Here is a 17,261-nt window from a genome sequence, read left to right as displayed (position 1 = left end):
ATAAAGGCGTGATTGATTGGTTGGTTGACATAGATTTTTCCTGATACATGAGGTCTTTCCATTGGCAGATGAGCCTCTGTTGCCAGGGGGAGACAACATCCACCAGAGGACACTGCTTCCACCAGTGTAGTGAATCTGGGATCCAACCCATAATATACTAATTAATTTAAAAGTCTGGAGGTTATTGAGAAGAAAAGGGAAAGGGCTGTTTTAGATCAATCCTGCTTGCCTACGTATGCTGTTCAGCTCATTTCTAAACATCTGGACTCAATCAAAAGATCACAAGTTGGAAAGCACTCAGCTGGCTCCCAGAAATGCATTTATCTAGCAGACCATTTTGCACAACTTTATTGTGTTAATGAGAGGCCATAGGAGCCCAAACAGCCATTTTAAATCATTCAACTTTTGCATTCTTTCTTCCTTCAGTGCCGAGCCAGCAAGAATTACATTCAAGCCTCAAGTGCCATTCTTGGAGTGTTTTCTTTTCAATTATTCAGGAAAGTTTACTGAAACAATGGCAGCTGTACCACTCAGATTCTTATTAATTTCTTTCTTTACATGTATCCCTGGAGATGCACAGTATGTCATGCAAGATGCTGCACTGTTGCATTATATCAACCGAAGAATTCTCTCAGTAGAGGTATGTACTGTAAGATTTTAGCTGTGCTTTATCAGAAAATTGATTTGATTTTCTTTGTTTAAAATGTTTGGGTTTTCCATCAGTAGCAGGACAAGAGGTAAATTAAAAAAAACTCTTTTCTAACTGCAGTCAGTATTGTGCACAGTTTCATTAAAGGCACAGAGGAAAAACTAGTGTTTTCAGATGTATCTGTGAAACATTTATGAAAGGAGAATAGGACAACAATTGTTCATATTGATTTTATCAGCATGCAAACTTTGGGAAATTTACAATAGGTACTGTCCTGCCAAATGAAGCAATTTCAAAGTCAAGGAAAAGAAGGATATGCTTAATCTGTGCTTAACAATGGTTTAATTGTAGCCAATATTTTTAATAGTAGAATTGGATTTTTCCTTATTTAATCTTTAGAAAAATTAACAGCTTTTTAATGAGAGATGATCATGACCTGAGTTTTTTAAAGCCACAAGTACTCCAAAATCTGGGGAGATTTAAAATTGTCCACCTTAAAAAAAAACAGCAAGAAGGTACTTCAAAAATTCCAATATTCTTTGCCAGCATAATGGCACTTTTATGTGCAGAGGAGCGGAAGGTAATTCCTTTCCAAACCCCCCACCCCCACCCCCGGTCACTGGAGATCCCTGCTTAGTCTTCCGTGTGCTATTTCTGCAGATCCACTGGCCCCCATCCCAGGAATAGAACTTTAGAAGTCTCAGTAGTCTGCAGGAAGTGTGGCAAAACAGAAAAGTCTCACTCCATCGGCTTCACTCCGCTGGTGGTGCTCTGAATCAGACCCAGAGTCACCACTTTTTTTTTTTCAAGACTTTACTTGCAAGACTTTAAAGCAATTTTATATGCTTGCAGCCAAACTGTCCCAACCTTCACTGGGTAAATTTCAGTAAGTCAGGCAGCTATTAATACCCCCCAAAATTGTACCACAATAATGGTAAACATCCCTATTCTATCTTATTCAAAGGTTCTATAATTTGGGCTGCATGGACAAGACAAAGAAGATAATTGGAGAAGTTACGAAATGGCAGTTAGTAATGACTATTAGAAGACAGTAAAGAATCAGGGAAGGAGGTGGCAGAGTGAGGCCAAGACTGGAACTATCAGTTGAAAATATTAGTGTGAGAAATTAGTCATCAAGTGACCTTTCATCATGATTTGCTGTCAGTGGTGGGATTCAACCTATTCACGCCAGTTCAGTAGAACCGGTAGCCAGGGACGTAGGTATAGACTTTTTATGGGGTGGGTTCGGGGGGAAAGGCCATGCCCCCACTTACCCCTGGGGGTGTGGCCATGCCTCCCCAAGCCCCATCCCTGACCGTGCTTATAAAAGGAGCTCTCTAAGGCCAAGGATGACAGACTCCCCTGCCCCTCCCCCACCCACTGGCTGGGCTCCCAGCCAGCAGCCAGCAGTACTTTCTGCCCTCCCCTCTGGGCAGAGGCGTAGCTAGGGAAAATGGAGCCTGGTGCATAATCTTTTTGCACCCCGTCCCTCATGGGCGGCCACGGTGATGCTGGACTCCACCCCTAAACAGCATCATTTTCAATGGTGTTTATACTAGGGAGCCCAGATTCTCATTTTAAATTCACCTTAAAGGGAGAATCTTGGGTCCCCAGTTAAAACTACATTGAAAGTGATGCTGTTTGGGGGTGGATTATCCCCCACCCTGAAACATCATCACTTTCAGTGTTTAAACTTGGAACCACAGATTCTCTCTTTACATCCATGCTGAAGGGGGTGGGTTTAAAAGGAGAATCTGGGGAAATTTGGGGGGTTCCTGGTGTCAGGGATGCAATTGTTAAGCTAGCAGCACCAAATTTTCAGGGTATCTTTATGAGACTCTCATGATGATACCACCCAGGTTTGGTGAAGTTTGGTTCAGGGAATCCAATGGGAGCTAATAGGAGATGGGGGCTACACCTTTGAGGGTCCAAAGTTATAGACCCTCAAAGGTGTAGCCCCCATCTCCTATTAGCTCCCATTGGAAAAAATGGGGAATGGGGCACCTCCTTTGGGAGTCCATACCTTTGGACCCCTGAACCAAACCTCACCAAACTTGGGTGGTATCATCAGGAGAGTCTCCCAAAAAATCTCTGACAATTTGGTGCCACTAGCCTAAAAACTGTACCCCCTGCAGGCCAAAAACTGAAAAAACACTTAAAAATACCCCAAAAAACCACAAATGGGGCGGGGCAGAGCTTCGGACCCTTACCTACGTCCTTGCTGGTAACTAATTTTTTTCTAGTTCAGTAATCCCATCACTGAGTCCTTTTGGAACCAGTTGTTAAATCATTTGAATCCCACCACTTCTTGCTGCCTATTGTTTTCCAGACTGTTACCCCCAGTGACAGTTTGGAAAGCAAACTGGACTATCATAGAAATTAATAGTGTCTTTCTAAGTAGATTACACCCTTTAAGCCCATTTTGTTCAGTAGACTTAGAAGAGTGCAGCTGTTTAGGATGGCACTGGCAAGTCTTTCCTATTGATTCACCAATCAAATGTGTATCTCATGAGTATTTCATCATATCAAACAATTCAGAATGTCAAATCAATCCTGAAATAACCATACAGTTGTAGATCTAAAGCATAAATATATACCATTTGCTCTCCTATTTTTAAGAACGAGTGGTAGAAAAATACCTGTTTCCATCCTCTCTCTTCCTCACATGTCTATGGCTAGCTAAACTGGAGGAAGAAAGGGTGAGAGGGCCATGTGCAAAACTGCAGCTCTCACTAACAGGGCTCAGCAGATTCTTTTGTTTGGCTCCATCTCCTTGCAGCTGTAAGACATCTGGACTAGAAGGGGCCTCACTGCTAACTCCTGCCAGCAGAGCTACTATTTTTGCTACTTCTTGAAAAGAAATTAGTAGGCTATAGTGAAATTTTGCTGTCAGCTGTTGCCCAACTCTCTTATAAAGTCCACAGCAGAGAAACAGTTTTCTGGTAAACATAAAAACTTTTATGTCTTGTTTTAAAACATCTAAGATGTTTTAGTTATATACTTTAAAATGTGAAGGCCAAAGGTATTTGTAAATAAGGATACTGTGCAGATACACCTAACTAGGAGCTAAGACTGCACACAGCTCCCAATGCAAACAGCGTTGTTATTTGTATACCTAGGTAACACAAAAAACAGCCTTTGCTTTGCAATTTGCAGTATTTAGGGTCCTGGCAAGATGGCAAAAGAAGTGACTTTGGTGGGAATGGGGAAGAGAGAGATCTGAGATGTGAATTCAATGAGGAAAAATAAAGGGGCGGGGAAGATTTGGTAACAAATTATTTAAAAACTCAAATGTGGTTATTAGCAGTGATACTATGGTATTCCTTGCATAGGAAGAATTCTGAATTTTGTGAAATGATGACCATAAATTTAAAAAATGAAGAGAATTCTACCACTGAGATTTTAATCAAGTGCATACATTCCCTGCATAAGAACGTAGCATATTAGTTCCTTTCTTATATAGTTCCTTCTACCTTGCACCAAAACCAGTTCTATAAACATCCAATCTCTGATGGTGCCATTTTATTTTATTTTTTGTAATGTTCATGTGGAACATCATTACACTTTAGTGCAGCTAGGTGTTTATCATTAGCTTGGGCAATTCAGAGGAACATCATTGGTACCTATTACTAAGTGGAAACTTCAGGGTGACAAAGGGAGGCGTTCTAAATTGTTTTAGATTGTGTCAACAGTCCAGTGGTAAATTGCTTTTAGAAGAACATTGAATTCCTTCCTGATCAGTGTTTTCTTACCAAGATTCCCTGGGGGCAAATATGACTTCCTCCCTCTCTTTTTTCTGTTATTCTTTCTAATATATTAATAGATTGCTATCCTGTCCCTTCTCAATCTATGTGTGCTTTTAACGTCCAAGAGTTCATTTCCATACAACCCAGTTTATACCCTCATCCAGGCTATGGAACTTCTTCTTACAACAAAAAAGCAGACATCTTTGTCCTACCCCAACCCAGGAATAATGTAATGTGTGGTACAGCAGGTCTAGCTAGACTTAACGCAGTGGCCATGATGGCAGGGGCTGATGGGAATTGTAGTCCATAACATCTGGAGTGCCAAAGGTTCACCACCACAGAGCTAGAGACTCAAACCATATGATTCTTCCCATTGAAAAGGCTGTGTGAGGAAAATCGTATGAATTTAAACCTCCCTCTGTTTAGGGTGCCTGATTCATGGGGTAGATTATATTCACAGTGTGTGTACCTGCTGTTTATTAATGGAAAAACAACTGTCGCCTGCAGAAGCACTGGGACTTCACCTGTACAAATGTACATTCCAAGTGCATAGTTCTAGCAGTAATCTTCGATTAAAGCAGCTGGTGACAAGCCACTGAAAGAAAGTTATGCACTAATAATAGGTATATGCAGATTAATGTCAAATGTCATCTGTAATGGAAGAAAATAGTGATATTTGATATAATCATATTATCTGTGTTTTTAACTAAAGAACAGACTGGAGAAGTGCAATAGAGATATAGTGGACTTTGTACAAGAATTTCGGGAGTTTTCTAAGAGGATGATGTCTCGCCTGGAAGGACTCAACGTTTTAAAGACAGAACTTAAAAATGATGTGGACCATTTGCTATCAAGAGTGGAAAGAGCTCAAAGAGAAATTGACTACTTTGAATCAGAAAAAGAATCTTCTAATACATGTGTGGAAATAGATGAAGATCTTGTAGAGCAGCAGTTAATCGAAGAGGAAGAGACAAGAAGGAAAGTGAAGCTCATGCTTAATGCAAGTAAGATCAATTTATCCCCAAATGTAAAACTTGGTCTTCCAGTAAATACATCAGTTGTTATCATTGCTGTTGTTTAATTTGATAAATCTTGATTAACCTGGTATGAATCTGAGATTCTCATGATCATACATATTATATATCACACTACCATGTGAACTTGATTGTTAATAGCTACTTGGCAAATATCTCTGGCAAAAAATCCCACATTAAATAATTTTGGGGGGATGTCTCATAATTGGATGTTGAAATGTCAAAAACCTGGCACATATTCTAATCTGTACATCGCCCTGAGCCCTTCGGGGATAGGGCGGTATACTAAATTTAATTAATTAATTGATGATGATGATGATGATGATGATGATGATGATGATGATGATGATGATGATGATGATGATGATGATGATGATGATGATGATGATGATGATGATAATAATAATAATAATAATGGAATAAGATTGTGAGATGAGCTATGAATTCACCACTAATAATTCTCTGTCCTGGGTATGTTCTTTTCCAGTGCAAAATTGTGTTCCATTGTAAAATTGTGTTCTGTGCAATCCATTAATCTCAGCCAAAGTTATTTGGGAAGACTCATACAAGTCATAGTGCTTTACTTTCAGTACATTTTTATATGAGGCTGTGGTTAGCGTACTGACTGCAGCAGGTATTCAGAATCATATAACTCCAGTCTTGCCCATTTACACTGGCTCCCAGTTTGTTTCAATATGACAAATAAACAAAAATGATAGAATGTTACATGAAAATTGAATAAATTTTTCAATTCAATTCACAATTCAAGTTTCTAGTCCTGCTCCCTTATAAGTCTGCTTGACCACTATTTATTTATTTATTTATTTATTTGTTTCACTTTTATACCGCCCTCCCCCAGGGGGCTCAGGGCGGTTCACATCATAGTACAGCAAGTGAATAACAAAATAAAATACTAAACTTCATGATAGTTAAAAGCAACGCTCCTAATTTAAAACAGTTAAAACAATTAAACAGATGGCGTACAGCTATTAGCTCCCCCGCTTCCCTAAGAGGGGGGGAACAGCGGGTCTTAGTTGTTATTAATGGGCACCTATCAGCAGCCGGCCTCCCCAAAAGCCCGGCGGAATAACTCAGTCTTACAGGCTCCTCTGCTGGAACTCTTGTAGGTCCCTTGGCGAGGGCCCGGATACAGCTGGAGGAAGAGAGCATTCCATTGCAGGCAGGGAGCCAGGGCACGTAAAGCCCTGGCCATTCCTGGGTGGAGGCCAGCCGCATCATAGAGGGCAGGGATCTCCAATGGGATTGGCTCCCTCATGCCAAACGCTATAGACCGGCGATGGGACATATGGAAGGCCAGAGCGGTCCCTAAGGTACGCAGGGAGTCCCAGACCGTGGAAGGCCTTAAAGGTTAACACCAATACCTTGAAGACGCATTTCGGAATTCAACTGGGAGCCAGTGCGGAAGCGCGTGCAACACGGGTGTGGTATGATCTCATAAAGAGGCACCACCTGCGTGAGCAAGACGGAAACCGCCCCGCCCATGCTGGACCAGTGCTCTCAGTTTCCGGATCAGCTCCTCAAGGGTAGGCCACCTGCCAGTAGAGCCTGAAGTTGCAATAGTCTAATCTGGAGGTGACCGTTGAATGAATCACTGTGGCCAGATCCACTTCGTGGAGAGGAAGGGGGCCAGCCGCCGGGCCTGGCGAAGATGGTAAAACGCAACCCGGGTTACATGGGCCACCTGGGTCTCCATAGAAAGAGACGAATCCAGGTGGACCCCCAGGCTGCGAACTGAGGGGGCCGGTGCCAATAAGGCCCCCCCCCACACCGGCGGCTGGAAAGCCTCCGCCCCTCTTCGCACCTAGCCAAAGGACTTCCGTCTTCGCTGGATTCAGTTTTAACCTGCTCTGCATCAACCAACCAGCAACCGCCTCCAAACAATGCTATGGTAATCTTTGGAGACCCTGCTTCAAGTGTCCCAGCCTTCTGAGATCAGGTGGGTGGCAACACAGCAGAGGGCCTTCTTGGTCATGGCACCAAGGCTCTGGAATTCTCTCCCCAAGAATATTTGTCTGCTCCCTTCTGTTGCCATTTTTCACCAGTGGGTGAAGACTTTTTTTTATTTCATTTGGCATTCCATTAATGATCCTTCCTTCCTAATCACTGTTTTTCTGTCATTCATATTTTAAATCTTTTTTTAAAAAAAAATTAGTTATGTCTGTTTAGGAGAAGAATAGTTGATTTACATCCCCCCTTTCTCTCCTGTAAGGAGACACAAAGGGGCTGATAATCTCCTTTCCCTTCCCCCCTCATAACAAACACCCTGTGAGGTAGGTGGGGCTGAGAGAGCTCAGAAGAACTGTGAATAGCCCATGGTCACCTACCTGGCATGTGTTGGAGTGCACAGGCTAATCTGAATTCCCCAGATAAGCCCCCACAGCTCAAGCAGCAGAGCAGGAAATCAAACCCGGTTCCATCCAGATTAGAGTGCACCTGCTCTTAACCACTACACCACTGCTGCTCTCAGTGGAGGGGAATTGATTCTAATGGTTTTAAAATGTTATTTTATCTTACATGTTTTAAATTGTTAGCCTCATTGGTGGCCCTTATAAAGGCAGAAAGGCAGGACACAAATTTTACAAATAAATTTACAAATAAAAATAAATAAATAGAACATGGCCTATTTTAACCTCACATGAAATAATTTTTGCTACAAAATCCTTTGCAAAACATATGATTTTATCCTGACATGGCCCACAAATGTGTCCTAAGATTTTTCAGTCAAGGACTGTGGGAATTTTAACAAATGTAGAGAAATTAAATCTTAATGTTTTACTTGTTTTTGAGAATCCTCCTTAATGTACATTTTCTTCAATTTTCATGTAACATTGTATCATTTTTGTCTATTTTATGTATTGAATAAGGCTGTCAGATACTGACTTCTCTGTTTTAAACATGTTTAATTGCTAATTAACATTTTTATCAGAGATAAAAGCCTTTCACACCACTACCCTAGCTTTTAATTATTTTTCTGGGATAAATGTAAAAAGGGACTAACACATCAGTTCCCAACCTGGGGCACACATATCCCCAGGGGTATGTGGCAGAGCATTTGTGGGTACATGGTAAAAATTATTTAATAGTGGAAGGGGGGAGGAAAGTGGCCCACCTCCCCTTATCCCCCACTGCTGTCAATGGGACAAAAGCCTGTGGTTGTTTTAAAATTAAAATTTTAGGGCAAAGGGTAAGGTCTAAAATTCCTCTGGGGCCTGTCCCCACTCTCCATCACCTTCTGGCCACAGTGCTGCTCACCTCAGAGGCAGAGCATCCACGGGGACATATGGGGACATATGCCCCAGGCGGCCTGCTGTTGGGTCATGTGGGGCAGAAAATCACCCCCACACTCCTCCTCCTTCCCCCCCTGGGCCCGGCCCCACCACACCAGACTGCTCCTTTAGCCGGTGAAGCCTCCGCTGGCTGAAGGAGCTGGCTGGCAGGGCCGCCATCGGGAGCCCCTTGCCCCCGCCAGGCTGCCCAAGACCACCACTGTCTAAGGTAAGTGGGACACAGGGGGATGCAGTCTGGGCCCGTGGGGCCCTGGCAGAGGTCTTCCCACCACCACCACCCCCAAAAGGCCAGGAAGGCCTGTGGGGGTCCCAGCAGAGGCCTTCCAGCCCTCTCCCCCACCCCAGCAACCCTCATTGGCCCAGGGATCCAAAGATCCCTGGGCAAAGGAGCCCTCCCACACTCCCCTCCAGCAACCCCCAGAACCAAGATCAAATTACTTCAAATTAATACCGTATATACTTGTGTATAAGCTGACCCGCATATAAGCTGAGGCACCCAATTCTACCTCAAAAAACTGGGAAATTTTATTGACTCGCGTATAAGCCGAGGGCGGGAAAGATCCATCAGGAGGCAGGGTGCTGAGCTGGCAAAGGAGCCACAGCTGGAGGAAAGGTAAAATTCTGTAGCCTTTGGTGGGAGGCTTTTTTGGCGATGTATGATGCACGCGGGTCTGGGGAGAGGGAAAGTGGCTGAAAGCAGGAGAAAGCGAAGCATATGCCGGCTCGAGTTTAACTCACGCTTTCTTCATTGGCCTGCCTCAAAGTTTAAGGCGAGCCTTAGGGAAGCTGCCAGCTTTCTAAGCTTTAAGATTGAAGTCTACAGTTGGGGAAGTTGCTCTCTCGAGGTAAAGCCTGCTCCATGGCTTTCTAAAAGGGCACTTTGCTATGCTCTTTAAGTTAAGAAAAAACTGATAGACAGGCTGCCTCGAGAGGCAGCTTCCCTGTAGACTTAGAGCTTGCAAGAAAGAAAGTCGGCAGCTTCCCTGAAACAACGCCTTAAACTTTGAGCCTGCAAGACAGAAAGCGTGAGTTAGTGAGGGGGACGAGGCTTTGCCACTCATAAGTAAGCACTGTGGCTCTGCGCAGGGGGGAGGGGGTGACCCGCATATAAGCCGAGGGGGGGCATTTTTCAGCCTAAAGAAACGCTGAAAAATTTGGCTTATATGCGAGTTTATGCGGTAGTATTCCTTATTACTGTGTATGGATGTGAAAGTTGGACAAGGAAGAAAGTTGACACATAGTTTCCTTTGAAATGTGGTTTTGAAGGAGAGTTTTACAGATACCATGAATAGCTCAAAAGACAAATAAGTGGGTTCTATATCAAATCAATCCTGAACTATCTATAGAAGCTAAAATAGCTAAACTGAGGCTATCGTAGTTTGGCCACATTGTGAGAAGACAAGAGTCACTGGAAAAAAACAATAATGCCAATAAAAGTCAAAAGCAGCAGGAAAAGTGGATGACCTAACATGAGATGGACTGACTCTATAAAGGAAACTGCAGCTTTTTGTTTGCAAGAGTAAGGCTATTAACAACAGGATTTATGCTCCTTTCTGATAAAACAAAAATGGCTAAGCTTCTAAATAGCTCTAGTGTTGAAATCTCTGAAGCTGTTGCTATGTTTTTGCTCTGTGTACTGCAAGTTGAGCAATAATGAACTTTTTATTGTATTTGAAATTCTTGGCACTGGTTTTATGCCTAATAAAGGTTTTGGATTTGGATTTGGATTTGAACAACAGGATGTTTTGGAGGGCGTTAATTCATAGGGCCACCATGATTCAGAACTGAACTGACCCCTTTCTGCTCTTCAGCCCATCCTTAGAGATGTGGATGTGAAGCGGAGCCCAGCAAATCCTGATCCCTCTTGCTTCAGGAGCCCAGAGAATCCTTGCAGCACTCCCAAGCATTCTCTGCTTGGTGACTCTGCCCTTTTCTCCAATGAATTTGGTTGTAGCAAATCTGTGCATCTAGCATTGGCATTCAAAACAGGGGTCCCACAGTTTGTTAAGCCTCTGAGTTCATGTTAGTAAGTGCCTTATATTGTTAGTATTAAAATTCAATGTGTGCAACTACTGTGTAAAACATGACTTGAAAATTGTCCCTGTCCTTTTCCTCCCTCCCTCCCTCCCTCCCTCCTTTCTTTCCTGGATCTGTGCTGTGTTTCCAATGCTGGGGGGCAATTGGGGGTGCTGGATATAACACCATAAAATGTTTTCACAGCAGTAATAAAACATTTTGAAAGCATTTTAAGTCATATGACACTTAATACACTTTAAAGTGTTATAACAGCTGTTAAACATTTTGAAAGCATTTTGAAAATGTCAAAAAAATTATTTCCACTGTGTGGCATAAGAACATAAGAAGAACATAAGAAAGAGCCTGCTGGATCAGACCACAGTCCATCTAGTCCAGCACTCTGCTACTCGCAGTAGCCCACCAGATGCCTTTGGGAGCTCACATGCAGGATGTGAAAGCAATCGCCTTCTGCTGCTGCTGCTTCCGAGCACCTGGTCTGCTAAGGCATTTGCAATTTCAGATCAAGGAGGATCAAGATTGGTAGCCATAGACCCACTTCTCCTCCATAAATCTGTCCAAGCCCTTTTGAAAGCTATCCAGGTTAGTGGCCATCACCACCTCCTGTGGCAGCATATTCCAAACACCAATCACGTGTATGTGAAGTTTGGATTTTTGCCCCTATGTGCATCACTTTACATTTTGCTACATTGAACTGCATTTGCCATTTCTTACCCCACTCACCTAATTTATAAAGGTCTACTTGGAGCTCTTTGCAATCCTTTGAGGTTCTCAATACCCTACATAATTTGGTATCATCTGCAAACTTGGCCACCACGCTACCCACCCCTACTTCCAGGTCATTTATGAATAAATTAAAGAACACTGGTCCCAGAACGGATCCTTAGGGGACACCACTCCCTACATCTCTCCATTGTGAGAACTTCCCATTTACACCCATCCTTTGCTTCCTGTTTCTCAACCAGTTTTTAATCCATGGGAGGACTTTCCCTCTTATTCCTTTATTGCTGAGTTTTCTCAATAGTCTCTGGTGAGGAACCGTGTCAAAAGCCTTTTGCTGTGTTCAGATTTGTGACTTTGAGATGACCTGGTTCTTTGGTCATGGTGGGGGAGGGCGGGAAACTCAGATTTTTGCTCCAAGCTCCATTTTCCCTAGCTGTGTCTCTGTTTCATGTGAAAGCCTAGGCTCTCCATGTTTCCCTTCAAGCTGCCTGCCCAGTTACAAGGCCTCTGGTGCTTTCTCACCTCCAGGTGCTGGCCCCAGTTGATGAAAAATGACACTTTGTAAACTGGTGCAAGGAGGGAATGGGCACATTTCTCAAGGACCCAGGGCAGCTCTGCATGACTGACTGGCGGGTGCATTTTGCAAACATGACAGCCCTTCCCAGTTGCTGCTTGGTAGTTTTCAGTCTCTAGCTTGTTGTTGGACAGCCACTGCTAAGTGGTTTTCTCTCTGCTTTTTGGAGAGCTGAAGGCATGGCTGGATGCAGAGCTGGAAAGTACAAGCACACCTAGTTGGTTTCACTGACAACAACCCTCTTTGCAATGCATGCCTCCTAGGTTCATTTGAGGGGACAGACTCAGTTCCTGGGTGAGGGCTTATTGCTATTTCCCCCCCCCCCCCCCCCCGCAGCTGCAGGGCAACAGTTGCCTGATGTCTGCCTGACTTGACCCTTCCCTGATGACCCCTGATACTGTGAACTGAGAGTGGATGAGAGCTAAGTACCACAATCCCTGGGCATAGATGGAATCTGAACCTGAGTTCATCTCCTAGGGTTGATTGGGCAGGGCCAAAGAAAGGGCTGAGAAAGATGGGATGGGAGTGTATCCTTCTTGCTGGGAGCAAATCCCTAGACCAGTGTTTTCAAACTTGGGGTACACAGACCCCCAGAGGTGTGCACCAGAGCATTTGGGGTACATGAAAAAATACATAATGGGCTTGCTAATAAGGGGGTGTAATTTTAGGGAAATGAGTTACCAATAGGTACGTAAGTAAAAAAAAGGTTGGGAAACACTGGACTAACATACGTGTCTATTGTATGTTTTCCATCTTATGAATAAGCTTTGTTTGCCTTCAGTGATCTCTAACTGCCTTGGGTCATCTAAATAACTAGTGAAGGCAGCATCATCTCTCCAAAGCATTTAAATCTGCCCTGTGGTCAAATTACTTCATTCTGCTAACTGTATTGTGTCTGACTGCCCAGGTTTAATCTTGGAAAGAGAAAAAAGCCATAATCAGACAGAAAAAAAAAAAAACAGAGCAGCAAATCAGTTCCAAAAATAAACAAACAAATTAATAAAAATACACATTCACCTATTAAAGAAATATTTGGGGAATATTTCTGCCTCTGCCCCCAGAAGCACTACTTTTGATTTGACAATCAAAAAGCATAAGCATCAGTTTAGCACTAGTAGTTATGTTCCATAATCTGAAGTTGCAATGGAAGGGGCTGCGCCAGGAACACCCCAAATATAAGTATCACTTAGAAACATAGTTCTTCAGGGATCCTCAAACTATTGGGCTCTGAGGACCTGGAGAACTACACTTTCTAAACTCTTTGCCCGCAGAATTGAGCAAGGAGGGGTCATTGGCTGTTCCTGAGGAAGTCTGAAGCCTGTTAGGCAGGCATGACTAGTGCTGCAAAAGCTTGGTCCGCTTTGGGGTTTCCCCATGGCTTGCCTTACTTACCAGCTCCTACCCTGGGAAGGAAAGAAGAAGGGAGGAATCAGAAGAATGGAGAGTGGCCAGACCCATCACCAGTCTCCCTTCTTTCTCCGAATGTAACTCCTCTTGCCATGGGAGGAGAGGCTTGTCATTCTCAGTTTACCCTTTTCCATTTCAGTATTCCTGTATTAGAGCTGCCATTATTTTGGTAGATCTATACTGGAAAAGTGCTTAAAATGGATAAAAATTAAAAGACCTCCAATCATCAAGGAGGGGAGGCAGGGTGGAGCAAAAAAGCCCAAAGCAAATGAGGGGAGGGGAAGGGCATGGCAAGGCAAGGCAGGGCAGGGCAGGGCAGGGCAGGGCAGGGCAGGGCAGGGCAGGGCAGGGCAGGGCAGGGCAGGGCAGGGCAGGGCAAGGCAAGGAAGTGGGGAGAGGGGAGAAGTGGAAAGGTTTGTGGTTTAGCAAACTCAAATATGAGCCCAAGTCCACATTTCATGAACTGGGGGCATTAAGAGTACAATTCAGCTGTCATCTCCTTGTTCAAAGACTGCTTTGTGCTCTTCAGGATCACTGATCTTTGGATTCATAATTTGCAATGGCCAGAAGTGTTGTTTGCCCTAATTTCAAATGAAGCATAATACTCTCCATTGGTTCTGATATGATTTAATATAATTCACAGCTGTAGAGACGTTCAGGACTATTAGTTATCTCCTGCCTTTAAAAATAAGCATTAGCCCCTAGGATCCAAGAAAACAACCTCTAAAAGCAAATGGAAATATAGCTCCTTCAATATAACCCCCAAAGTGGGTAGCAATTATAGAGATTGCTTAGAAAATCTATTTCATAACACTGTCTGCTACAGCCTCCTGGATTTAGGGCTTGTTTATTTGGCTGGAAATGGCACAGTATATTAAAAGACATTCTTTAAACTTCAGTCAGAATCTCTTCTCAATCAGTACTGTGTTTGTGTCAGGGGGGTGTTATCTATGTGATTGAGGGGTGTTCCCAATTCAATGTAATTGCTTAAGACAACAAATCAATGCTGCTAGAAAGATATATGTAACCAGCCTGCTATATGTAACCACTGCCGTCTGTGCATTCTTTCCTTAATCTTTATGGCTTTGCATGCTTTGTAGACTACTAGACTTCCTCTGGTACCTCTGTCCCATGAGAAAAGAATTACATCTCTTATCTTGTGGGGCTCTCTCTTGCTATCTGCTGCCAACCTTGGGACACCTCAGCTCCAAAGACTGTTTTTCACAAACTCTTGGGAAAATGGGAGTGGGGGGGGGGGCTTCCAGCGGGGATTAGAACTGGCTTTGCCAAGTATGGTGCTTCGATGCCTCATCAATAAAACGCTACTAATCAATACTTCAGAGTCTGTTTATTGGCTTAAGATTCTTAGACCTAACAGTTCGTCAAGCCGGTTATTTACTCGAGTAAATAGCACAATAAAGGGTTTGTCAGATAATATGGGTCTCTGACAAAAAATACTTATCCTGGATTTGAACAAGAGCTGGACTAGCCAACAGTATGTCAGCACAATAATCTAGAGTTGGGACATTATGATAAAGATACAAATGTTGTGTAAATGAGCTGAAAAAGAGTGTACATATGAGGGTGGCTGAAACCTTCCTCCTCCCTCACTTACCTCATCCTGTTCCCTTCCTTTAATCACTTTTCTTCCTAGACTGGTTCATTTCCCGTATTGGAGCTCAGATGGAAGAAATAGTTACAAATGACAGGGCACAGTAAGTTGGCAACAGGAGCAGAGTGCATGTGTATTATAGCTCTCCTCACCTGCATGGTCTGTGCCATATAAAAAAAAATGGAGTTGCCCACACTGATTTTGAATATGAATAAGGAAAACACCCAAATAAATGGATGTGACTTTTTCATCATGTCTCTTTTTGATCCTGTGTATAAGTGAAGCTGATGTAATAAAGCTGGATTTGGAACAGCTATTCCATTGCCTCATTTTTGCAGATAGTTTTCTGAAACAAAACTTAAACCAGTTATAATACATGATGGTGATGATGTAGACACCTCAGGGATACAGTGTCTGGTTTCCTCAGTTGCCAGAGGGACAGAGTATTTAAATATTAAAGCAGGCATTATGTGGAGCATCTACTAAACTTTCTTACCTCATTTGATTTCTTTTTCTTAAAGGTTGCAACTACATGCTTGCAGGCATCAAATCCCTAAAGATAGTAAAGAAGGCTGGAGACACTGATGGCTCATGGTTGAAAGACCCAGAGAAGAATTACCAGAAGATTTACTTCTTAACTGGGACAAAGAACAAAATTGTTTTAGAGTTTGCAAACATTCGTGTTTTTACTGAAAGCAGTGACACACAATCTGCTCGGAGAGTTGCCCTGCCCTTTCCCTGGCAAGGAACAGGCCACACTGTATATAATGGTTTTCTCTTTTATCACAGACATGGCTCCTTAAATGAGATAATAAAGTTTGATATTCAAAACAGAAGCACAACTGGCCAGATGTTGCTGTCAGGTGTTGGTGAAGCACCTGCCTATGAACTTAATCCTTCTACTAAAATAGACCTGGCTGTAGATGAATTGGGATTATGGACAATCTACACAGAATCAAATACTAATGGGAAACTAGTAATTACTAAAATTAACCCTGAAACGATGACTGAGGAGCATACCTGGGATACACCCTGTAAAAGACAGAATGCTGAAGCCGCTTTCATGATGTGTGGTGCGCTGTATGTTTTGTACAACTCACCAGTGGGAGGTACATCTCGCATAGAGTGCATTTATGACACTTTACAAACCATCAGTCCACATGAAGTCCTCCAGTTTCATTTTCCCAAACGTCAAGCAAGTCATTCCATGGTACATTATAACTCCAGGGAAAAGCAGCTGTTTGCCTGGGATAATGGGTCCCAAATTATTTACAAATTCCTGACAAAGCAAAAAAGTTAAACAAAAACACATAAATGAATTTGTAAATGCTAGAAATCAAAGCACAGAATATATCTCGGGGGTTTTTTCAGTTTGCTCTTTTTCTAAACTTAATTTTACAGCTATTGATTTTTTTTAACAAAATAGATTTCCACTCCAGTTCCAAGATCCATGAAATCTGCTCTGCTCAAGGCAGATTATCTCCCTCTTTGCAAAGAAAGAATTTGCAGAAGGGAAGAAAAGAATGGCTCCCTAACTTCATCACCAAGTATATAACCTGTCCCTGGGCTTGTGGATTTTAGTCCCAAGTTTTCCATTGAACACATATGGAGCTCTGGCTGCAGATGATCTCCCAATAATAAACTCCTGTATCCACAGTAGGGGACAGCCATGGGCACCAGCTCATTTAACTATGTGGACTGCCTTCCTTGAAATGGGACCTGTGTCTAAAGTTCTGATTGCTCTTCTTGTAATATTGCTTAATTCTGATGCATTTTAAATGGCATACAAGGATTAACCCGAAATTGCAAAACAGAAGTCCTGTTGTCCATTCTATGTAATGTCATAATTAACTGAAAGCTTGTTAATGTAGAGAATATATTTCTTTAAATGTTCAATAAAGGTTTATATATTGGCATGCAAGAATACTTTATGCATTAAAAAGCATCTGTGTACCAATTCCAACAGATTAATAAGATTTTTTAAATGAAAAAGGAATGGTTGATCTTTTTTAAAAAAAATAACTTCACATAGCAAGAAATGAACTTTGAAGGTATGAAGAGATTCCGTCAAGAGTTTTAGGATCCTCAAATCAATATGAAAGGATATAAAAAGATCCCATCACCTGGAAGGCAAAATACTGAGCTTTAATTCAGCAGTGAGTAGATGTATTTAG

The 17,261-nt window shown here is 42.6% G+C and overlaps 1 protein-coding gene across 1 annotated transcript; it reads left to right on the top strand.

Annotated features, from left to right (window-relative positions):
- Positions 1–216: 216 nt before the first annotated feature.
- Positions 217–17,003, top strand: OLFML1 (olfactomedin like 1). Its single transcript, XM_048487055.1, has 3 exons — positions 217–640; positions 5,108–5,399; positions 15,609–17,003. Exons 1-3 carry the CDS (start codon positions 359–361, stop codon positions 16,385–16,387), a joined length of 1,353 nt encoding a protein of 450 aa, XP_048343012.1. The 5' UTR covers positions 217–358; the 3' UTR covers positions 16,388–17,003.
- The last annotated feature ends 258 nt before the right edge of the window (positions 17,004–17,261 follow it).

This window comes from Sphaerodactylus townsendi, linkage group LG02 (genome assembly GCF_021028975.2).
Source record: "Sphaerodactylus townsendi isolate TG3544 linkage group LG02, MPM_Stown_v2.3, whole genome shotgun sequence".
In the NCBI taxonomy this organism is placed as follows: domain Eukaryota; kingdom Metazoa; phylum Chordata; class Lepidosauria; order Squamata; family Sphaerodactylidae; genus Sphaerodactylus; species Sphaerodactylus townsendi.
Note: the sequence above shows the minus strand (reverse complement) of the source record. Positions and strands in the feature narration are given on the sequence as shown.